General features: G+C 40.7%; 1 protein-coding gene across 1 annotated transcript in view; it reads right to left on the reverse strand.

Moving 5' to 3' along the window:
• The window catches only part of LOC138265779 (zinc finger protein 157-like), a 77971-nt gene that overhangs the window by 23707 nt on the left and 32685 nt on the right, over positions 1-21579 (reverse strand). Inside the window, exons 4-5 of the mRNA XM_069213811.1 lie at positions 15308-15421; positions 4469-4582 (exon numbers count right to left, since the gene is read on the reverse strand). Of these exons, the coding sequence (XP_069069912.1) occupies positions 4469-4582; positions 15308-15421 (228 nt within the window). The remainder of the gene's footprint in view (positions 1-4468; positions 4583-15307; positions 15422-21579) is intronic.

Here is a 21579-nt window from a genome sequence, read left to right on the forward strand (position 1 = left end):
TGAGAAATTAGACTGGGAAACCTTAAAGTGGGATTACAATTCAAGTCACAACTAGTCATTACCTGAGAGAACTCTACCAACCAGTATTTTTCAAGTAAGTCAAAAGTGAAGGTTGCAGTGGCCGTATGACATCACGGTCCTCATTTTCTCATTCTCAGTTATCAGGTGTTTTGTTATGTCAAGTGCCCTACCAGGCGTTTACATGTGTTGCCCTCTCTGCTTGATAAAGCAAATCACAACCACTTTTAGTGGCAGTGAGGAGGGAATCAAGTAGCCACAGGAGCATCTATATACATGTGTTGATGGTAACGCCAACATGCGTTCCACCCTTGTAGTGTGAGCACTTGGGTGGCCTCCTTGGTTGCTCACACTTCCTACACAATGAAATGGAAACATCTACAAAGGAGGTAGTTGATAATTCAATGAGCACAAAGCAGTATATGGCTATTGTGATTTCAAGGACACCAGCAATACTTGTCACAAGATTGCCTAGTTGCCCCTGCTTTCTTGCTTTCTAGATCCCTGTAGAAAACACCTGACACACCACCTTTGCTAAAGGTATCCCGGTTTAGCAAATGCGTCTCAAAGATTGATCTCACCTACAACGTCAGCCCCTGCTCGCCTCACTGGCTCCACTCTCTTTGGTTTCGACTTCTTTTTACTCCTCCCGTCTTTGGTCTATTGAGTTTTTTTTTAGGGTTTTATGAATAAAGAAGTATATAAACGTTTGTAATCTATCGGAAGGTATCATTGTTATTTTCTCTCTTGACAGAGGTGATGTCCCCAAATGAATTTTTAATATTGTGAAACTCGGGCTACGTGCTGAGCCATAAATACCAGATTGTATAATGACCTTAACACCGCCTACCTGAATGGCACCTGTGCTCAGTTACAGATTTCATGCACATAAGAAGAATAAATCGTCTGCCAGGTTTGATTATTATTTTTTTCGGAGAGAGCGCTAGGTGTTACGAAGATACTCTGTCATCTTGCGCCTTTATCAGCGGCTATGAGCACACGATGAGAGGACCATGTCTTGCGCCGCATGGCAGGAGCCCTTCTGTCTCCAGACAACGCTTTGTTTAGCATGTGGCAGTCGCAACAGGTTGAGCAAGCCACGTCCTTAGGCAACACTGCCACCTTTTGGCCTTCACACACCGCAGCACGTTGGTACCCCTCACACCAATTTTATTGACAGCGGTTTCTAGCTCTTTGTTGGTTGATTTTCATCGATTTTTGACGATCATTCTGAACACAACTCTATATATATTTCTCAAAGTACTCTATGCTTACTTCGGAACACTGCTCCACTACATAAATCTCTTAAGCACTTACCACTACAACAAGTTTTCTCTCATGCTGGTACGGCAAACATTGGGTGCGAGGAGTGGAATGATAATTTTGGGAATTATTTGGAGGCTCTGGATGGTCTCAATTATCTATCGGGCTGGTAGAAGGTCCTATTACTCATTGCTGTAGGCAAGGAGGGCCAGGATGTTTTTAAAAACGTACCTGAGGAAGTGGACTGTCAAAGTGTGACGTTCCTGATGTATACAAAGAAGCAAATTGAAGCTAGAAGGAAGGTTTGCTAAGTTCATCAATGTCACAATGATGAGGCATACGTGTTACATGTCCCCACAGAGACATGGTGAAACAACGGATTAGTTTGTGCCAGGCCGTGTGAGCTAGCAACAAAGTGCTAAATTATGGTATGAATGATGAACTATATAAAGACCAACTCACTGGCCAGTGTGTAAGCAAGAAAATGCAAGAGTGCAATTCTTGGCGGTGGCACTCAAGGAAGACATGTCAACTGCAAAGACCACAGAGGAATCTGAAACCTGTATGAAGGAAAAGACGTGCATACAAGGCCGAAAGACACCCTAAGTGGGTCTCACAGATAGTGGCCAAGGTGACGTAAATTTAGTGAGAAATAAATCCTCACATGGCAAGAACGGCTATGGAGAGAACAAAGGAAGCAAAGGGATTATCTAGTGCACACTTGAAGACACTGCAGAAGTTATTTCACGAGTATGGCTCTTCTTATCATGGGTCTGACTCTAAGCACTGTTTTGCCTTCAGAAAAAAGGGCAGAAGATGCAGGAGAAAAGGACAGACGAAAGGCCATGTTTCCAGTTAGAGGGCATCAAGTAGCTCCCATGTTGGACCTTACTTAGTTCATTATACACCATAGTTTCTACAGATCTGAATAATGTGACATGGCCACAAGCGGATCTGGATCCTAAATAAATAAATCCAAAGGGATATGAAGGAAGTCGTATCAATGTCACTGAATATATGTGGGCCGATAAGTTTCAGGATCGGGTGGTGAAGAGTAATGTCTTTGTAGCTAAAAGAGGCCCATCTATTCTAGGGTGGGTGCACCAATGAGATTGGACTATAATAATTAAACCAAGAGCACCAGATCAACGCACGGTTGTGAGTGATACTGATGTTGAAGGGATTTTAGCTGCTGATGAAATGTTTTCCCTGGCAAATTAGGCCCAGTGAAAGGGTGTGTACATACATCAGTGAAAAAGGAGGGTGGCTGTTTCACTTAGGCTTAAGGTGAGCAGAAGACCACTGCTGATAAGACAAAACGTTAAGCTCAAGCAGATGGTTTCAGAGGGTGTCACTGAATCTGTGGAAGTCTAAGACTGGCTTTCCTCAGTTGTGAGAACGCAGAAGTCAGATGAGGCTCGAGGTTCTTTGTTGACCTGTAGTGCCTTAATCAGAATATCGTCATAGACTTTTTTTCCCCTTTCCAAAATCAATGAAATTGTATTTTAACTCAAAGGTCGTAAGTACCGCTCAAAGATAGATTTGAAGAGTTTAACCACCAGACTCAACTTCATCTTGACTCTCAGGCACTTACCTTGTTTTGTTTATCACCCAGAAGGTTACTTTCAATTTACTACTCTACCACTCTGCCTAGCGTCCGTCACTAGCGGCTTTCAGCTGATCAGGCAGATTAAGCTTAAGTATTTTATTAGGGTATATGTCACCTGTCATCAGCTGCATGCAGATGAGGGTGATTGCCTCTCCGACTTGTCTTCGTTGTGAGGTGGGGAGGGTACCTTTCTACACACAATATGGGACTGTCCTGCTCTGGATTGCTTCTGGCACGGAGTGACATCTTGTTTGGCTGGGGTCTTGGGCTGGACAATCGTGATGGACCCGAAGCTCACCCTCCTTTATAAAACAGATGCAATGGGGGTAAGCGATATAAGTTCTCTTTGTTATACCTTGGCCTGACCCTTGCTAAGTGCGATATAGCGAGGGAGTGGAAGGTCGCACCTCCCCCCCCCCCCCCCCCGTCCTCACAATGTGGAAGGGTGGTCTAGATCACTGTAGGTGGCGGTGTACAAGGCACTTGGCTGTCCACAAATACACTCAAAGGTATGGCAGGCGTGGTTGGATTACAGGGGCATTAGAACCTGTCAGTTTTGTACGACAATTGGTAAATTACGAAACTTCTCTGTTTGCGGGTTAGAGTGGAATTGGGTGGGAATGGATCAGGTGATGTGGTTTCCAGGATTACTATATATCATCTTGAAAGGATATGGGTGGGGTTAGGGCGCACTGTGCATGTAGTTGTCTGGTAAAGCTGGTCTTTTTCTATGTCAGAGTTAGCTAATTTCTTTAACACTTAATTTCTTTAACACAGTCTGCCACGAGCTATGCAAGAGTTAGATGCACCTTCTAACAAAGTTGGCATTATTCCCTGGTATGGCTCACCATATTCCTTAACCAAGTGGTCATACGTCCTGTCAAATGTGGTCATACTCGGAGGCACAATTGGCCAAGTTTTTCCCTCCCTTCTGATACAGTTCCTTACCCGAATCAAAAACAGACAGAAAGACAGACCCACTTGTCTCCCTCATATCTAAATGTCAGCATCTTCCAAGGAAATTTAAGCCACACAGAACAAAAACACCAAGCACTGACGCATACAACTGACAGCAGGCTAATCAGTACAGCTATACTGCTGGTGGCCAAACTCAAACAACCAGCAAACAAACTTCAGTCTGTAGGGAAACCCTCCAAATCTGAGACAGAAAGTACTCAAACTGTGACAGTGATAAGGGGCTATACTAATGGCATCATGTTGATGGTATGCAAATCTCTATGAAATTTACTTTGCCCACCTCCAGGATCACTTTTGGGTGCAGGATATACATTTTCAACAATCTGATTTGCAGCCCATTTTAAACAGGCACTCAGATTCATATCTTTACACAAACAAACTACTGGAAATGCCCAGCATGTGCCATTCACATGCACTGTTGGTGCTTAGAAGGAGATTCAGTAGTAAAAGAACTAGAAAGGATGATTGCAAGTTCATCACACTAGATCAATACATTTACCAAACTCATTGTCTTTCTCAGTAATTCATTTTATGCTCAAATCATGCTTTCCTAATCTATATCAGGAATGTTTACGCATCCAAGTTAGGTTTTCCACTTACCTCTGTTCGGAATATTACGACTTAAACTCCTTGCTGAATCTGGACAGCCTGAAACACCACTGTGTTCATCTACGTCAACTCTCAGAAATATGTCCGGGTAAAAGGCTAAACATTCTAGTCAAAAACAAAAAATATGAATTTGTTTTCAGTCAGCATGTTGTATTGCACATTATAACTGCACACACTTTAGCCACTCAAGATTAGCAAGATCAACCCTTCTCTCCAACATGTAGCATAAATATGTGAGAGCAATGCATCATGTAATTTGTATACGACCTCTGAGAGATAAAAGATAATTTAATGACCAAAACAGCAATAGGCCAACTACTCTGGAACCATTTCAACAGTTTCACGCTATAGTTGTGCTGGTCATAAAATCTCTCTTTCATCTGTAGGCTCGGAGAAACAATAAGAAATTGCTGTGGTTGCAACCATCAACTTTTTTCCCCCACTCTTCAAGGGTCCCTCCTTTAGGGTAGCAGATAGACACAACAAACAATGAGAGATGGAGAGCCTATGGCCAGCAAAATAAATGGAAATACTGCATAGTCAACAAGCAACCTTTACGCTCCTTAGGTCCTTGAGCTGATCTAATCTTTACCAAGAAGACAGTATTGGTAGCTTCCCTAATACTCTTTAGACTGCAATGCCCTAACCAATAGCACAAGGCCCAGTTCATCACAATAGTAGGTGCTACATGCATAACACAATATAACTCTTCCACAGATGATCAACAAAAACATGGTAATGCATGCATTTTGTAATAAAAAAAAGTGAGATTCAGACGTGACAATAAGAGAGCAAATGCAAATTGGCACTTGGGCAATACTACTTTTTTGATCACAGGTATAAGGAAATGCCTCTCTTCGTATGGTCACTGCTAGTTTTTTTTATTGATGCTGCTGGTTTTTCAAATCTGAGGGCACTGAAGCCTGCTAAGCAGACCACAGTTCCAGGACCCTGACGCTTAAGTACGTTGGTTACATTGACTACATCTAATTTGTGTAGACTAACCTACCTGTAAGTCCCTAATTGGCATAGACTGCCTTTTTGATAAGTCCCTAGCATATACTACACAGAGCATCCAGGGCATGCCCAGGGATTGCATCACTGGTTGTGCCACCCTGGGTGTGACAAAGGTAAAAAGAATCTCCCAGTCTGCCTATGCAGACCGGAAGAGCAGTTTCAAACTACTAGTCCGACTTTGCCATTTAAAGCCATAGGAAATCTCCCCCTGAAACATGTGTAAGTTACCCATATGGCAGGCCTACCGAGCCCTAAGGAAGAATGCAGCATACATCAGGGGCAGAACATGTATCTTGCGTGTTCTGGCAATAAAAAAGCGAAACTTTCATATTCACTGTGGAAAGACTTGGTTGCCCCATTGTCGGGGGAAGGGTTGGACTCTGACCCCTCAGATGTGCTAACTCCTGAAAGGCGTGACTAAAGTTGGGACTCAAAGGTGTCAAACAACTTGTTGCATTAAACCCGACTTGATTCTCAAGTCGAAATTAAGGTAATGAGTACCATTGTGCATCTTTTACAAAGAAGTCACTTTGTTGCCTTCAATCTCCTGTGCCCTTAATGTTTACACAAGGAACTCGAGCCCAAGACAGCTTTCTGCCTCCTAGGGAGATGTGTTAATGGCTGCCAGGAAACGAGACAATAGGGGCCTGCACTGTACACAGGAGTTACCTTCCTCCTGCAGGAAGACACACAGGTGTTGGCTCAAAAGTCGAGCCTTTAATGACCAAGTGTGGAAACACTTGGGAGAGGGGCCTCTCCATTCATTGTTCAGGCAGACTAGCTGGCACACGGGAAGGAAAGTGGAAACCTGTTGTCAAACTGTGTTTTGTTTAGGGGCATGTAGCCCCATTGGTAACCACACCTTTGGGTCGGGCAATGGGAGGTTTGGACGCCAAGAGAGGGCTTCTGCCAGGTCGGGAATGGGCAGAATGGTGCATCTTGAGATATCCATAAGCCACATTTCCCGGGAAGTAATCATCAGCATGACGGGAACCTTATAGCCTATTGGCTAACAACCGCATCCTACCCTGAGTGAGAGCGCAGTCTGACCATGAATAGAGCACCCCCGGCACCCAGAACTCAGACCTCTTCTGGACTGGAAGAAGGAGCAAAGAATATATGACAAAGATCAATTCTCGCTTAACCTTTTCAAATGGATTGAAGGCAGAATATATATACAAAATCTCAACTATTACATGTTAGGAAAGTGTTTGAAAGCCATTGTCAATAACTTTAAATACACATTGTAGTATTTCTTTGCCAGTTGTTTTTATTCTTCCTGCAGGGTTTCTTATAGAGAATGCCTACTCTTGATTTATAGCAGCAATTATCATGGTATATGCAAATCATTTATTTTTTACTGGGAAACGCACCAAAGAATATGACTTAAATCCATATCTTCACTAAGCTTTGACAGATGTTCTTTTACAGCATTCAAACTAGAATGAGATCCAATCTCTTGGCATAGGTTTCCAACATTCTACACAGGTACAGTCAAGAATATATGTTTTACCTAGGATCTTACTTGCTTACCAATGGACCAGCAGCTTTGGGCAGAAACAGGCATACAGAAACTACTGGCCATACAGCTATACTATCTGAGTCAAAGAACGCTCCATGTGGCACCATTGTATTAAGATGGTCAGCAGTAATGTTTTCTTTTCATTGTAAAGTGTGTCAAATTGATTTAGAAATCTATGGTATTCATAAATCTGTAAGAGACACAAACCTCATACGAGTTGTTTGCTGTACCGTTTTATTTGAAAGTCTAATTTCTCTGGGAATCATGCATTCCCAAAACAGGTAAGAGTGGGCTTAATTTGAAAAAATTAGGCCCCAACACAAACTTTTCATTAACATTTTCTTTCTAATATGCTTAATCTTGTTCTGCAAATAAACTGTGTGGAGTAAATAAATCTGTGACTTGTAATCAAACGTTTTTTCAGCTTTTCTGGCTCCTGGGAATAATAACTTATCATGTCTATTGAAACAGAGAAAGCTTACCTGGAAATGTTTAGGGCTATGTATTGGGTCCACCAATGCTCCCACTGTGTATAATCATATGGTTCGCTTGATCAATAGATGTAATGGTCTCCATAATGATAAAAGAAAACAGCTCCTGATGACTTTCTGCATTAAAGTAGGGAGCCTCTTTTTCCAAAGAAGCATATGAACGCAAGCTAAGTCATTAATGTGTTAGGCCTGATTCAGATTTTGGCAGATGGGTTACTTCGTCACAAACGTGACTGATATCCTGTCCACTGAAATATAACTACCAAAGGAAATAAAGGGATTTATATTTTGGTGTACAGAAATCTGTCACCGTTGTGACGTAGTAACCCATTCACAGAAATCTAACTCAGGATTCAAGTCCCAGTAACTTGCAAAAGAACTGGAAATGATTATGTCCTCCAGGGAGACTTTTTAAATGTAGGGAATTGAAATAATTTCTGTTGGACCCATAGTGGGGTTGCGCTTCCTGAACCACAGGAGTCAATACTGTTTCACATGGAATGCAGCCCCTATGAATCAATAGCAAAATTATAATCAACATTTTCATCAACATGGGCAGGATTCCCAAAGCAATCCCAATGTATAAGCCTGATGGAAAATATATTTGTCACTGAATCGGCAACAAGCAAGAAGTCACTTGTATTGCGTATTAACTGGAGGGATAGTTATTTCTCTTGCTTCAAAATGTAAATCAAGAGTGATTTTTCTATAGCACAATTTCTTGCAGCAGTATCATTCACATTAATGTGGGTTCTGTTACAGGTTTGCAGTAAACCACTGCATCGTCTGATTAATCATTTGATGTAGTTGACATTTAGCCAGTTGTTATGACCTTGGATGTCTTTAGACCGCTAGGGCTGCGGTCAGACCGATGCCAATGTGGCAGTCCGGCAGTCACTTTACTACCGTGGCGGTTGTGCCACAGTCAGACCATCAGCACTGCCACTTTTCAGCCGCCTGGCAATGCTGGCGGTGCTTTGCAGACAATGAAAAGCTCAACAGGTGCTGGTGAACCCTACACACCGTAACATTGCCGCCGGCTCAATTATCAGCCGACATCAATGTTGTGGTCTGTTTCCCGCTGGAAAGGGACCGCACTGGCAGTAACCGACCACGGGAGGTTGGCGGACAGCCTTTTCCGTCCACCAAACTCTCAATGACCCCCTTAGTGTAAAGCTGGATACATTGCAGTCTCATCAATCCCTGTAACATGGTTAATCATTTCAACATGACTGTACTCTTTTAGGGAGAATTACTTTACAGTAGGGAGATGACACACTGGTCCAATCCAAACACGCGGAGGTCTGCTCAAGGAAATCGTCTACATATAGTGCTTTCTGATGTGATCGATCAACACATTCCTTTTTTTTTCTTTGCACCAGGAAGCGGAAGCAAGATTACTCTGTGAATGCCTTTCAACCCAAGAACTTGACAAGGTGGTCTAGATAGTTTCTTTAACTACCTCTCCCACTTTGGGGAGCCATCCTTCAGCAGTTTTAGTAGCTTTAATTTTGGAATGGTAGAGTCAGAGTTCTTCACGTTGGAAAATTTGGTTCTAATTTCTTTAGCACTCTACAACAAATCCAACCATGAAAGAGGGTACGTTGATTGTTTTTTTGACTCTGCCACCCTTTCAGGGAAATCAAGATTACAACCATAGATTGGTACTCCAAAGAGTACCTCTTAGGAGATGTGGCCACCTAATAGTTGTCTAGGCAAATCATTTAGTGTTCTGTGAGTCCTATACAGTTTATGGTAGCAGAACAAACCTGTATCCAATACCATAGAGGTCAAGGCTGGCTGCACAACACTGTTTGATTCCGGAAGAAACAGGTGCAGATATGGCAGTTGTACTCCCTGTGCAGAAATAGCATGCCTGAATGACTTTGTGGCAAACGCAGGACGATTATCTGAATAAAAGGTATGAACTGCTCTCATTGTTACTAGGCACTGCAAGTCTTTGATACTACTAGAGAGGTGCCAATCTTTTGTGGCAAAACCCAAAGAAATCTAGAGCAGGAATAGAACGCAACAAATATGTACTTATATTGACTGACACTCCATAATGGATTGATATGGTCAAGAAAGGGGAGTAGGTGCTGAACTTACAACTGCTGAATGTTTTATCTGTTGACAAATGTTACATTGATGTAAGTAATTTTTGTAAGCTTTGGTAAATATGGCCATATGGCCATGCATGCCTTTGCTGTTGCATTGATACAATAGTGTTGATGCCAGATTGAGAAGAAGCTATCCCCTTCATGAGTCGCCCTTCCTAAATCTAATCTAGCTCGCTCATTAGGAATGTGCCTATCCCCGATTTCAAGTATGAAAACCATGAGAAAAATGTCTTTACTAAGAATAGTTGGAGAAGAAACCATTATAAGGCTTTTCTCCTTTCAATGTTATATGTATTGCCAATAAAATGTCTGCATCGATCTTAACTTGATATTGAGTTACAACAGCTACCTTGAAGGCTTCCATTGCTGTATTTGCAGCCACGTCTGCTGCATAGATCCCTTTAATTTGAATTCCTTAACCTTTATGGGCTATAGTGTGCTGTAAATGGATCAAAGGAAGATTGTCCTGTAGAGCAGATATTTTTCCCTAAAAGTATGGAATTTTAGATTTTCTAAAGGTTATTGTATATATATGCTGATCTAGGAGTGTTGCTATTTTGTCCACCCTATCTAGGCATTGAGTTGAGTTGTGATTTGTAATGTAGATGCAATCAATAAATGATGGAACCTCAGGATCGTCTTGTAAGACCTCTATAATTGTTGATGAATAATGTCCATGGCTATTATTATAACCCCCAAGGTGATCTTCTAAGTATGAACTGAAAACTGCTAAATCAAAAAGCAATTAGATTTTGGGATTCAGGTGCCATATTATGGCTAAAGAATCCACCAAATAAATCTAGGGTTCTTTTATATTTTGTCATCACGCCAGACTTAAGAGCATTTTGCACCACGTGAATTATCAGGTTCAAACACTGGAAACAGAGAGGCATTCACAGTGAAATGACAATGCACTATTACCCCTTGATAATGAAACTGATCTAAAATAGTCTGTACATTGCGCCTAGCTTCTGGCTTTAAAGATATTAAGCCAGAACCTGGCAATTGCACCTTAAGAAAATCACAGGTGGAACACCCTGCTTGGTTTCACTACAATGCTGGAGCCTGCTTTAAATCCCATTCACATGCACATTATTTCCCCGAGGTCTTCAGGTATTAAAGAGGAAAATACCTGAATCCCTTATGAATAGAAGAAGTATATCATTCTCTGCAATAATGATGCCATAGGCATTTGATAACCTCTCAGTTCTCTTCATTTTTCACACTAAAAGTAACTTTACATGCAGGCTCACTCTTTTTGTCTGACATACTTGTCTGCAATACTCCGTCCGTCCACTCCTTTCTGTCCTTTTACTGTCCTCAGAGTACTGCAAAGAATAGCTATCAGAATACTGATACTTATAATTGTCCTTCAAATTATATCCACCCCTACTGGACTCTTGTAGTGGAGGAGAACTAGTCTTGGCTTTCTGTTTTCCTTTCTGCTTTTTTCTTAATCTGAGGGATGGCTTCCTCCTAACTGGAGCCCTCAGTCTCCTTTTTTTAATTTTAGTTGTGGTTTGGCGGCTTGAGAACCTAAAATATCATAGCCCACAGAAGTGTGAGTTTCTGAAATAATTTTATGAAGCTCCCATACGCGATCTTGAGCAGGAACTGCGTCCACCTGCAGGCACACTGCCACATCTGCCGCTTCTCCTTTATTGTTACTTAGAACTATCAAGGAATCTGTTTCAAAATTTGTAATTGAATTCATTTCTAAATAAAGAGCTGGTACAGCACCCTGCTCATTCTCCATTTGTTTAAACACCTCCGGTAACACCACTAATGTGGGTGTGCCACGCTTGTAGTAAACTTTTCTACTGGTGGTACCACACCAAGTGAAACATATACAGTTACCATTCTATGCTTATCGTGGGAATTGTATGGGGACGACCACACCTAGCTAGTTACTTTTGCGAGCAATCCAAAATGGAATTTCTTGTTGTTTTGTGGGAGCTTTGCCCGAAATTGGATTAATAGTCTATGGAGTAATTGTCTGCTTTTCAGCATATATTTGCTATGCAGGGCAAAATGACCCTGTTGCAGCAGATTGCGGATTATAAAACAAATTGTCAAACTTGCCTATAGATTGCTACTAACTGGTTTAGAAAATGTCGCAAATCCAAAACTGCCAGATTTACTGTGTCTGGATTTGGTGTAAGCCTGGGTAACAGGGGCCAGGTAACCTGTTCTGATATTCTGTACTACATCAGGTAGCTATCCACCAAACCATGCTCGGACTTCTTGACATCCTACAGGGAGTTCTAAACCATGATACTGTTTCTAATCAGCAGACAATGTAGGAGGAGCTCTGTAAGTATGAAAGCTTCTTGTGTGTGGATTAACGGGATCAACCCACCCATGAGTAAAATATTTCAAAGAGCTATGCAGCACATGCATCTACAATGAAAGTTACCATAACCTCTACAATAGGCATACTTAAGTGGTACTCTGAGCTGATTTATATCTGTAGGAATAGGCTTTGAAGCAGATTCAAAATGTGAGATTCAAAACTGAAATCGAAATGGGGAAGAGCCATTTAATAGTAACATGGCTGACAAACCCAAAGAAGATAGAGAAAGATCCTGTGCCAATGATACATTTTCTGGAGATCTCTTCTGATGTGCACTGAGAAAGGGTTCTCTAGATCTACTGGAATCAAAGACTTAGTCAATATGCCCACATGAGACAGAGGACCTGGTGGACACCCCACAAACCACGGAGCATTACATGAATATTAAGTAAAGATCAACCCAGTCCTACAAGATTGACAAAAGTAGTTTGTATTGTCAGTGGACCCCAAAGCCTCTTTCATCACAGACAGACACACTCAAAAACTCGTATTAGAAATACATTGTATGTCTTTAAAAAAAACTAAAACCTATCTGCACGAAATTGGGTTACTAGTCAAGAGGAGTGACTACACTACACAATCCTAGTGTACACAATATGAATAGTTGTTACTATGAAAATAAACAAGAGAGTGGTTACGATATTGACTAATACACAGAACGACAAAAAATACTGCAATATTATTACAGTAATTTAGGATTTCTCTGCATTACTTTCCCAGCACATCCCTTTAATTGGCTACCTAAGCACCAAAAGAGGGCTTCTTGTGTGTCATAGATGGCATTGCTTTCACCTGCATAACTTTATTGAACTGCAGAAACAGTGTAGAGTAAGGAGACAGCTGTTGTTCCCGTCTCTGTGCCCCAGGAGGCAGATATAAAGCACAAAATGTTCATGGAGAAATCATTTGCATACAAATATTTCAGCAATATTAAATACTATTAATGTCGTAATTAACAATAAGTCTAATTCCATAAATGAATAAATGGTCAAACAGTGTGTAATTTGTTTCTGAAAAAAATGAAGACTTTATATATAATCACTAATAATATAGTCATCAATATAGCAAAACAACAAAGATAATTTTTTAGTGTTTTTATACAAACGCACTAGTGATCCTTCTATTCCCCAATCCCTTTACATCCAAGGGGCAGAAGGACAGCACCAACCCTCCTGACTCTCCAACCACAAGGGCTTTGAGTCCTATATGCAGTCTTTCAAATAATAAAAAATCGTTTCTAATAGAGTCCAGCAGCTCATGCGATGAATTGCATCTTGGAGAGTATAAGGTTGACGTTTCGGTCTCCCAAGGCTCAAACTGTCCATGAGACTATCCTCAGGACAATGTGTCAAAGTGGATTAAAAACACAATCATTGTTGCTCTCAACATCAACTTGCTAGAAAAGCACTGTTTAATCTTTTTCGTCCAGCACATCCAACGCTTGTCACTTACTCCATTATAAAGAAAGGACTATGTAATTTCAACACAGATACGGAAACTCCTGCCAGGCTCGAATCAATCATAAAGCACTGGTTCAGGCATATAAATTCTCCGTGAGCTTTATGTGTTCAGATTAGCAGTTCTGTTGGGAATATTGGGTTACCCTGTTTATCTGTAACATCAGGAGGCAGACAGGCATATTATAAGGCTTGTTCTGGCTTTTCTTCAGCCTTCAGCAAGGAGGTGTGTTCACAGCTAGTGCGCGGCCCTCAGTCTGGATTTCCAGGATCAAAGCTGCCCTCTAGCTAACTACGCATTAATGTTGCATATATATCCGGCCTAAGCATTGCTGGATATATTATTATTAGAAAATAATCAAAATACTAACTCAAGAATCAAGATATCAAATAATGCTGAAAAAACATTAGACAATATATTCGAGCAACCTGAATTATCACGTTGCACTGAAACACATATTTTAACAACACTGACAATTATGCTTTTCCAAGTAAAGCCATACACTGTTAATAAATTAACATGTATAATGCAAAAAGGGGGGTAACAATGTCTAAACAGAAAATATATGATATCACAATATACACATATTAACCCCCTTGAAAAGACAAATAGAGACTGCATTCACGTTGATCAGTTGTAGTGCTTGTGCTGGAAATACTAAGCTTTCTCACAAATTATGCCCAGGTCCAGTCAATATGTTAATATGTTATTCCCAAAATCTACTCTTAAAAACACTGCATGCTACATGACTAGGTTTGGTAAACAATCAGGATATAGTATCAATGAACAAAGAAACAGAAATATTAGCATGGGATGTGTAATCAGCTAAACTACTTGAAAATTAAATTCATGCACCTGGGTACCAAACCTTAGAAATTATAGAAGCACTCATAACATAAATTTGACAGGTTAGCAGAAAGAGATGAACTGTCTTTAACTAAAAGTCACTGATAAGGACAAAGTGTAATCCTGAAGCCAGTCTTTCTTAAACAAGCGTTTGTGAAACTCAATAAATCTGGCTTTATTGTGCGAACAGTTGCAAACACAGGCATGCACAAATACCCACAGACTATTTGTGCAACTTTTCCATTTCTGTGTCTCCTATGTCTAGGTCACATTTATTATTCTGTAAGCTTGTGGTGCAGGGCACCAGGACCTCGAGCTTGGGAATAAAAAGAAAACAGCACTGCAAACTTGTGTACTACATAACAGGACACAGATATAGCAGGCACAGAAAGAGAGCGACTTTAGGCAGAAGTGACACATAGCATGTGTACATCTCTATATTACTGTGTTTGCATGTGTTATCACACTAACAACTCTGCCAATTATTTGATGTGCCACTGCAAGAGGTCATTTTTTCAGCAGAAGCCCCACTTTCATGAGATGCAAAGTCAATATGCACATTCCATCCAGACCCGTTATATATCCCCATCCTCTTCCTCTTAGATGCTCTCCATTCCCAGAATCGAAAGAGATGCCAAAAGTGATCGTATACGGATGCCTACGCTTTTCTCAATCTACTGAAGAAAGCTTGATATTTCACAAATGCATAAAAGTGACCATTTCCACTGTCCCCATCTACATTATCTCTCTCTTTCTCTCTGCTCCTAGTCTTGGCCAGTATCATGAACAGCACCACAGCACCTAGTTCCTGGGTTGTGCTCTTCAAATTCACTAAATAAAAAAAATCACACTTCTGTTGCCTGTTCACGAATGTGTGAAAGTGATCACACAGAACAAGAACCAACTTGGTAGTGGTTGAGCATGTACATACCAAAGCAGCGAAAAGAAGAGAATGCATTCCAAGCTGTAAAGAATCCCCTCCTCCACTTTCAAACTGGAAATCTAGTGTCCCAAAAATCTTACTTGCGGGGTTGCTAGAACTGCGTCCTCTTCCTGCCCAGCATTCATCGTCCTGGTAGCATGGCTCAGCCTCTTTTTTTATTCTGAATAAAACATCTGGATTGGCGATTGTGTAGCCTGTGAAAAAGAGATATGCGAGTATTCAGTATTAACAGATGCACCGATTATTCCCAGAAACCAGCTTCTGCCAGGTAGGACCATAAACACTTTGAGCAGGGAGCTCTATGAAGTTGGAATAGCACAGCTCAGTGCGCTGTCTCTATGCTCTCTTCCATACTCCAATCCTTAAGACCAGTTAGAAGTGTACAAGTGTGTTATTTTTAATGGGGAAGCATTTTAAATACACAGATTTTCGATAACGTCCCAGCAGGTCTTTGTCAAAGTTCACACTTTTTAGCAGAGCAGAACACGTCAGCATAATGACATTTCTCATCACCTAGATCAGGCGTCCCCAACCTTTTCTACAATGAGGCTACTTCTGCTGAAGGAAAATCACCCCTGGTTACTAACAAATGTTAACTCTGTAGAGTACTGACCACATGTTAGCAATACACTAGAGACCATCAAACCTTTAAGCAGGTTACCAGCAAAAATGCAAAGAAAAGCATTGTCAATAGGCAATGCCTCCACATCAGAAATGAAATAACAGTATGGCCCTCTGGGATCAAGGACACAACCTCAGCTATACATCTCTCCAGCTCAAATTGAATTACTATTCAGCTATCAGCTTTAGATATATTTTGGGACTTCAACCGATTTGCCTTCATTTGCATATCAGTTTCTGAAAAATAAACATATTCTTCTATTAATTATTGTCCCTAGTATTCCTTTTTGGGCACACAAACTAAAATTTCAAAATTTATTTTCTGAAAGAGACATAATTTTTGCCTTCAGATTACCAATATTCACATTTAGTAAATATGTGGGTCCCTCACATCAAGCACTCATGTATAAATGCTTACGTGGGCAAACGTGTGTTGAATGCTCAGGCTGTATTATGTCATGTCATAGATGCTTACTATAACGCCAGTAGTGCTCACCATTATATCAGAGGCACTACTGTGGCAAAACTGAACACCATGCCAGCCAGAAAAGCTCACAGAAATCAGCTGTGGCCCTTTTTACACCAGGGATGATCAGAATTATGTCAGGGGTGGCCAAAATTAGGTCAGTCATAAACACAATATCAGTGATGGTTGCCAGTGTGCACAACTAGACCAAACTATGTCAAGGATTATAATTATTATGCCAGAAACACTAATATGTCGGGTACAGACAAAATTGTGGCAGAAAAGAACCCAATATGATAGGAAACATCATATCCGTTTAGTAGTCCCTGACACCAGGCACAGAGCCTGGGGACACCATATATTAGGGAGAAACACCATGTTGAACAGACAGATTCACACACATAAATGTGCATACATGCATACTCATACAAAGATGCATGCAGAATGAACCTCGTAATTGGATCTGCGTTCTGGATCCAGACAATGATCTCCTCCATTTGTGGCTGATCCTGCATTCAACTAACACACTTTCTCAGTTGCTCTTTCGAGTCCACACTTTGACTCCGCTCTAGCTACAGTTACTGTTGTCACTCTTTTTTTCTGGCCAATTATTCACACACATAATGTTACCGAGAAATGGCCTACAATATGTCCAATCGCCTTCTGACTTTACTAGATTAAGGGTGGACACGTATGATCATGTTGCAGGCCCCTAAGCCAACATAGTATATTGTTGTGTCTTAGCATGAGCCCTTTCTATTAGTTTGGCTGGCTGCCACTCTTAAAGGTTTTTGGGATGAGTAGTGCTGTCTTCTTTAATGTACATAAACCGTTTTAATGATATACTGGGCTGTGCTTCAAAGTGGAGACCTACTTCAAGGTTGTTGGCAACCTACCAGTAGCTCCTGAGCTACTCGGTGAAAACCCATAATCTAGATCAATAAACAAAGGAAGGCTATCTTCAGCTTATCTGAAAAGCGTAAATGGCACACACGAGATTTTTGATGGCTTTGTTTTCATGTGAGGTGTTCTGCCTCAGAATGAAATATTCTGATTAATATGAGCAATACTCATGAGGAAAATACATTATAAAAAAGAATTATAAAGAGAGGATACTTATTAAAGGTTGAAGCAGATTTCCTTAACAAAAACTGTTGTGTTCAAAACAATCTGGGTTAAGGAAGTTTGCGTGAGGCTCCGACTGCAAAAAATGTTCCCATTGTGTTTATAAGGTACCCTGTGGTAAAGCTCTTTCAGGTACTTTTAGGTGTAGTGAGTGACTTTGCTGATAAATGTGGAAAGACACTATTTAAATTAGTTCCCGGTGTCCCTAAGTTTATACAGTCGTTAACCTTTCTGAATGTGACTTTATTTCTGATAGATAAATTTCCCACTCATTGTCAGTAATCAAAAGATCTAAAATGGTAACTTCTATAGGATATAACAGACCTCAGTTTCACAGTCAGAGATCTGGAAAATTCCATGGACGAGACGTCAAACAACACCCACCAAGTGGGCAACAGAATCTTAGCTCTGGAAAATCAATATGCAGATCTGGCCATCAGGAAGGACCACCTCAAAACAGATGCTGGCGGAGCATCAGGATTGAAGGCCTTCCAAGAGGAGCAAAAGGAACAGATACCCAGGCCTATGTTCAGAAATTACTACACCATATCTGCAAATGCTCTGATGCCCTGCTCATATACTTAGATCGCATGCAAAGATCGAATTCCAGTGGTAAGTGCAGAGGAGCACCCTCACATACCTTAACACTACTTTGACAAAAAAGAAGAGACAATGGCCTGCGTTTGTACTTCAGATCACATCATCTATGAGGGACAAGGAGGAGTACACTCCAGCGCAGACAAAACATGAAATAGATCGCGGACCACCTTTGAAAGGTTAACAGTTCATGCCAGAAGGGTTATCCCTTCTGCATGATTTTTGCGTCAAATGGCCAGAAGCATTACCTAAAATGGAAACAAATATGAAAAGGTGACTGGGCTCAGAAGAGGTGCAAACCTGTGTGTGCCTATAGTTACAGTGGACAAGTTCAATGGCAGGTGATGCTCTACGTTGAGAATGGGACCACCAACTCCTTCCAACGGAAGTCCAAAGCCTCCAACAATATGCAAAAATTCCCCCCGAACAACCAAATTTAAGTAAAGTAATAAAGTCCAAAATACTCTGAAGATTTTTATTTCAGTCTTCCACCAGTTCCAAGATAATCTTTTAGGCGTAGTCAACATCTGTTTCGTCAACCTTCGACTTAATAACGGCTACAATCAAATAAAATGCAATACATTCGACATTAACTCATTTCATATGGAAAAGCAGGGATAGAAGTCCTCTCACCAAACCAATTGCTGTAACGGAGTGCTGAAATCTCTATGTTTACTAGATTAAGGGTGGACACGTTAGACAGGAATGTCCCCTGTTGACGCTCATCATTGCCGTCTAACTTGAGATTTTGTGAATGTAATTAGAAGCAAGGAGGGCATTAGGGGAGTAATCATTTGCAAAGACACCGTAAAACTAACGATGCCAGTATTAGAGGAGTTGAGCTTATTCCTTACTGTCTCCAACTTGAAAAACAATATCACTGAGGCACTCTTGAATCAACCCCGCCTCCCCCACCACAACAACTGGAACAACTTCATCAACTTATAACCATTTCCTGGACCTCTAATTGCATAGAATATTTGAGTGTCCTAATAGGTCGCTCCACCACCCAGGATGTGGCACTATATTACTCCAAACTCATTAAAGAACATGAGACAGGACGACCAGCGTGATACACAAAGCAATTTGTTTGGCTGGGAAGGATTGTAGTGGTTAAAAATGAGGGCGCCTGCTGCAGATTCTATATATCTTCCAAACGACTGCTCTTCCAGTTCCCCTTTCAATCCTTAAGGAGCTCCAAGGGTTGATAAACTCTTACATATGGCAAGGTAAGCTCCATGCACTGCCAAGGAGATTTTATATCGGCCAACTGCATGAGTTGGGACAGCAGTTCCACATTACGTTGAGAGAGCGTAGTTTATATAATCTATATTAACATGAAATGTTTATGGATTAGTGTGTGATAATGCTGTATAGAAACTGTATTAGTAATTTGCCTGAATATGCACCTGAAATGTGACCACGGGGAGTGGCCGCCAATGTATACGTGGACTAATACTGATGGCTAAAATGTTTATGTATTACTATTATACCAAATAAGTTTATACTAATTATTAATTGCATTATTGAATTTGAGCTGAAATCCTTATAGGCCTTAAGTTAGCATGAGCCGAAGCTTAGCTGCTTGGCTCTCATATTAAATGAATTTTTCTATCTTGCAGTGTGCTGACTCACAAAAGGACATGACCCCGTATGTTTTTTTCTTCAAACTAGAAGACGAATGTAACCATGCTAGATCAGTTCCCATGCATTTTTCCTTGCTTGTAGAATAATGTTAAAACAAAATGAAACAGTGTAGATTAATGTAATGTACAAGGTCATTCAAACCGGTGAAGACAATGGAGCTACTGACCAAAAGATGTGCAAAGAATTACAGAAAGATGAAATCATACCAGACGTGCCACCTCTGAAGATACCGAACAGGACAACCAATCAGAGACTTGTAAATCAATATGGGGTTAAAGAGTAGGTGACCTAATGTGTTTTCTGATAGGTTAAAGATAGTGGGGCATAACAAATGTCCAATAGAATTTTGGGGGAATGTACAACGAAAAAGGGATAAAAACCTATGTCACGGGGAGTTATTTAGGTGGGTCAGGGAAAGCTATTGATTTTATCCAGAAACTCTGTCACTCTGTTTAATGACTTGTTGGTTTACTTAAAACCATCCTCGCCCTTTAGATTTATCCATTTTACACTTTACCTCCTTATGAGGGAAGTGCCCTTTTGCCCCGGAGCTGAGTTCTGACTGATGGCTATTTGACTGATGCCCTGAAGACGAAGACTGAACCTGTGCGCTGACATAAACTTTGGAGGGTAATTATGACAATGCAATTGTGATTTGTCTGTTTGCTTTTCCTTTCTAGGTACCAACTGCTTACTTTTGACAGAGACCATAGTTAGATGTTTTCCAAATTGGTGTTCTAAATTGTTTTGCATGAAGCCCAAAATGCTAATCAGTGGTTAGGACAGGTGTTCACTAAACCGACGCAAATAGACAAACGACCGGATTTATGCTTTTTTGAACTGACGCGTTATTGACACTCTGCTAAATTGATCTATGTTCACGCCTTGTTATGTTCTGATGTTTGTGATTCTCGCATTAATGAAATCTTACCAAAGTTGCCATATCGTGACTATGCTAATATGTTCTTGGTGTTGAGATTAACGTATCTGCTTTTAGATCTGTAATCAATAGGGAATAAAACTCATAAAATTCTACTAAACTGGTGTGGTTATTCATGGCTGCAAGGTCATGGTAGAATCTTGAATTGATTAATGACTTTGACAAAAGTGAAATGTATTGTCGTGATAAATATTGAAGACATTATTGACGTATTGATTGACATACTGATTAGCTATCTCGTCCTAAGGTGTCTCTCAACTGGGTCAAAAGATTCATTGGCCTAAAACGAGTCCTGATTTGTAATAAATTATCATAAAGGGACGCGTTAACAATGTCATATTTTCAGGCTGCTCAACTCAGATTTCTAGTAGAGAGTGAGAAGAAAGAGATGATCAAGCATTGGTGATTTGTGGACCATTTTATAGCTGGAATGCACCTTTGTCCACTCTCTTGGATGCAGAAATCACAGAGATGTTTGGACCTTTACTCATCATCAGTAACTTGAGTCACAATAGCCTTAAGACCAGGCTTCACACCTTCTAATGCCTCATTCACGTCCATTTCATATAATTCAGTTTTCATAACAGCTAAAGGGACATTGAGCATTCATATCTGGAGAGAAAGAGGTGCCTTCTTGTAGGCTTCCTCTTCTCATTTCAACAGATTATGCCCTTTGAAGACGTCAGACAAGTTTGGCCTCCTGGAGACCAAATGGTTTGCCTATATCCAAGTCCGAAACTGGATCCTTCTCCCTTCAATGAAATAAGGGGCCCTGCAATCCCTCAAATGTCTTGAGAAGTGGCTTACAAATGGTGCACATGTCAGAGCTTTGATTTTCAAATTCTACTGGTTTTTCCAAGATTTCACTCCACAGGACAAAATATCGGGACAAAAAAGGTAGGAGAGGGAACTTGGTAAAGAAATGTCACACAGAGAGTGTGAAAAACTCTACCATA

Source organism: Pleurodeles waltl, chromosome 2_1, assembly GCF_031143425.1.
Source record: "Pleurodeles waltl isolate 20211129_DDA chromosome 2_1, aPleWal1.hap1.20221129, whole genome shotgun sequence".
Lineage (NCBI taxonomy): Eukaryota > Metazoa > Chordata > Amphibia > Caudata > Salamandridae > Pleurodeles > Pleurodeles waltl.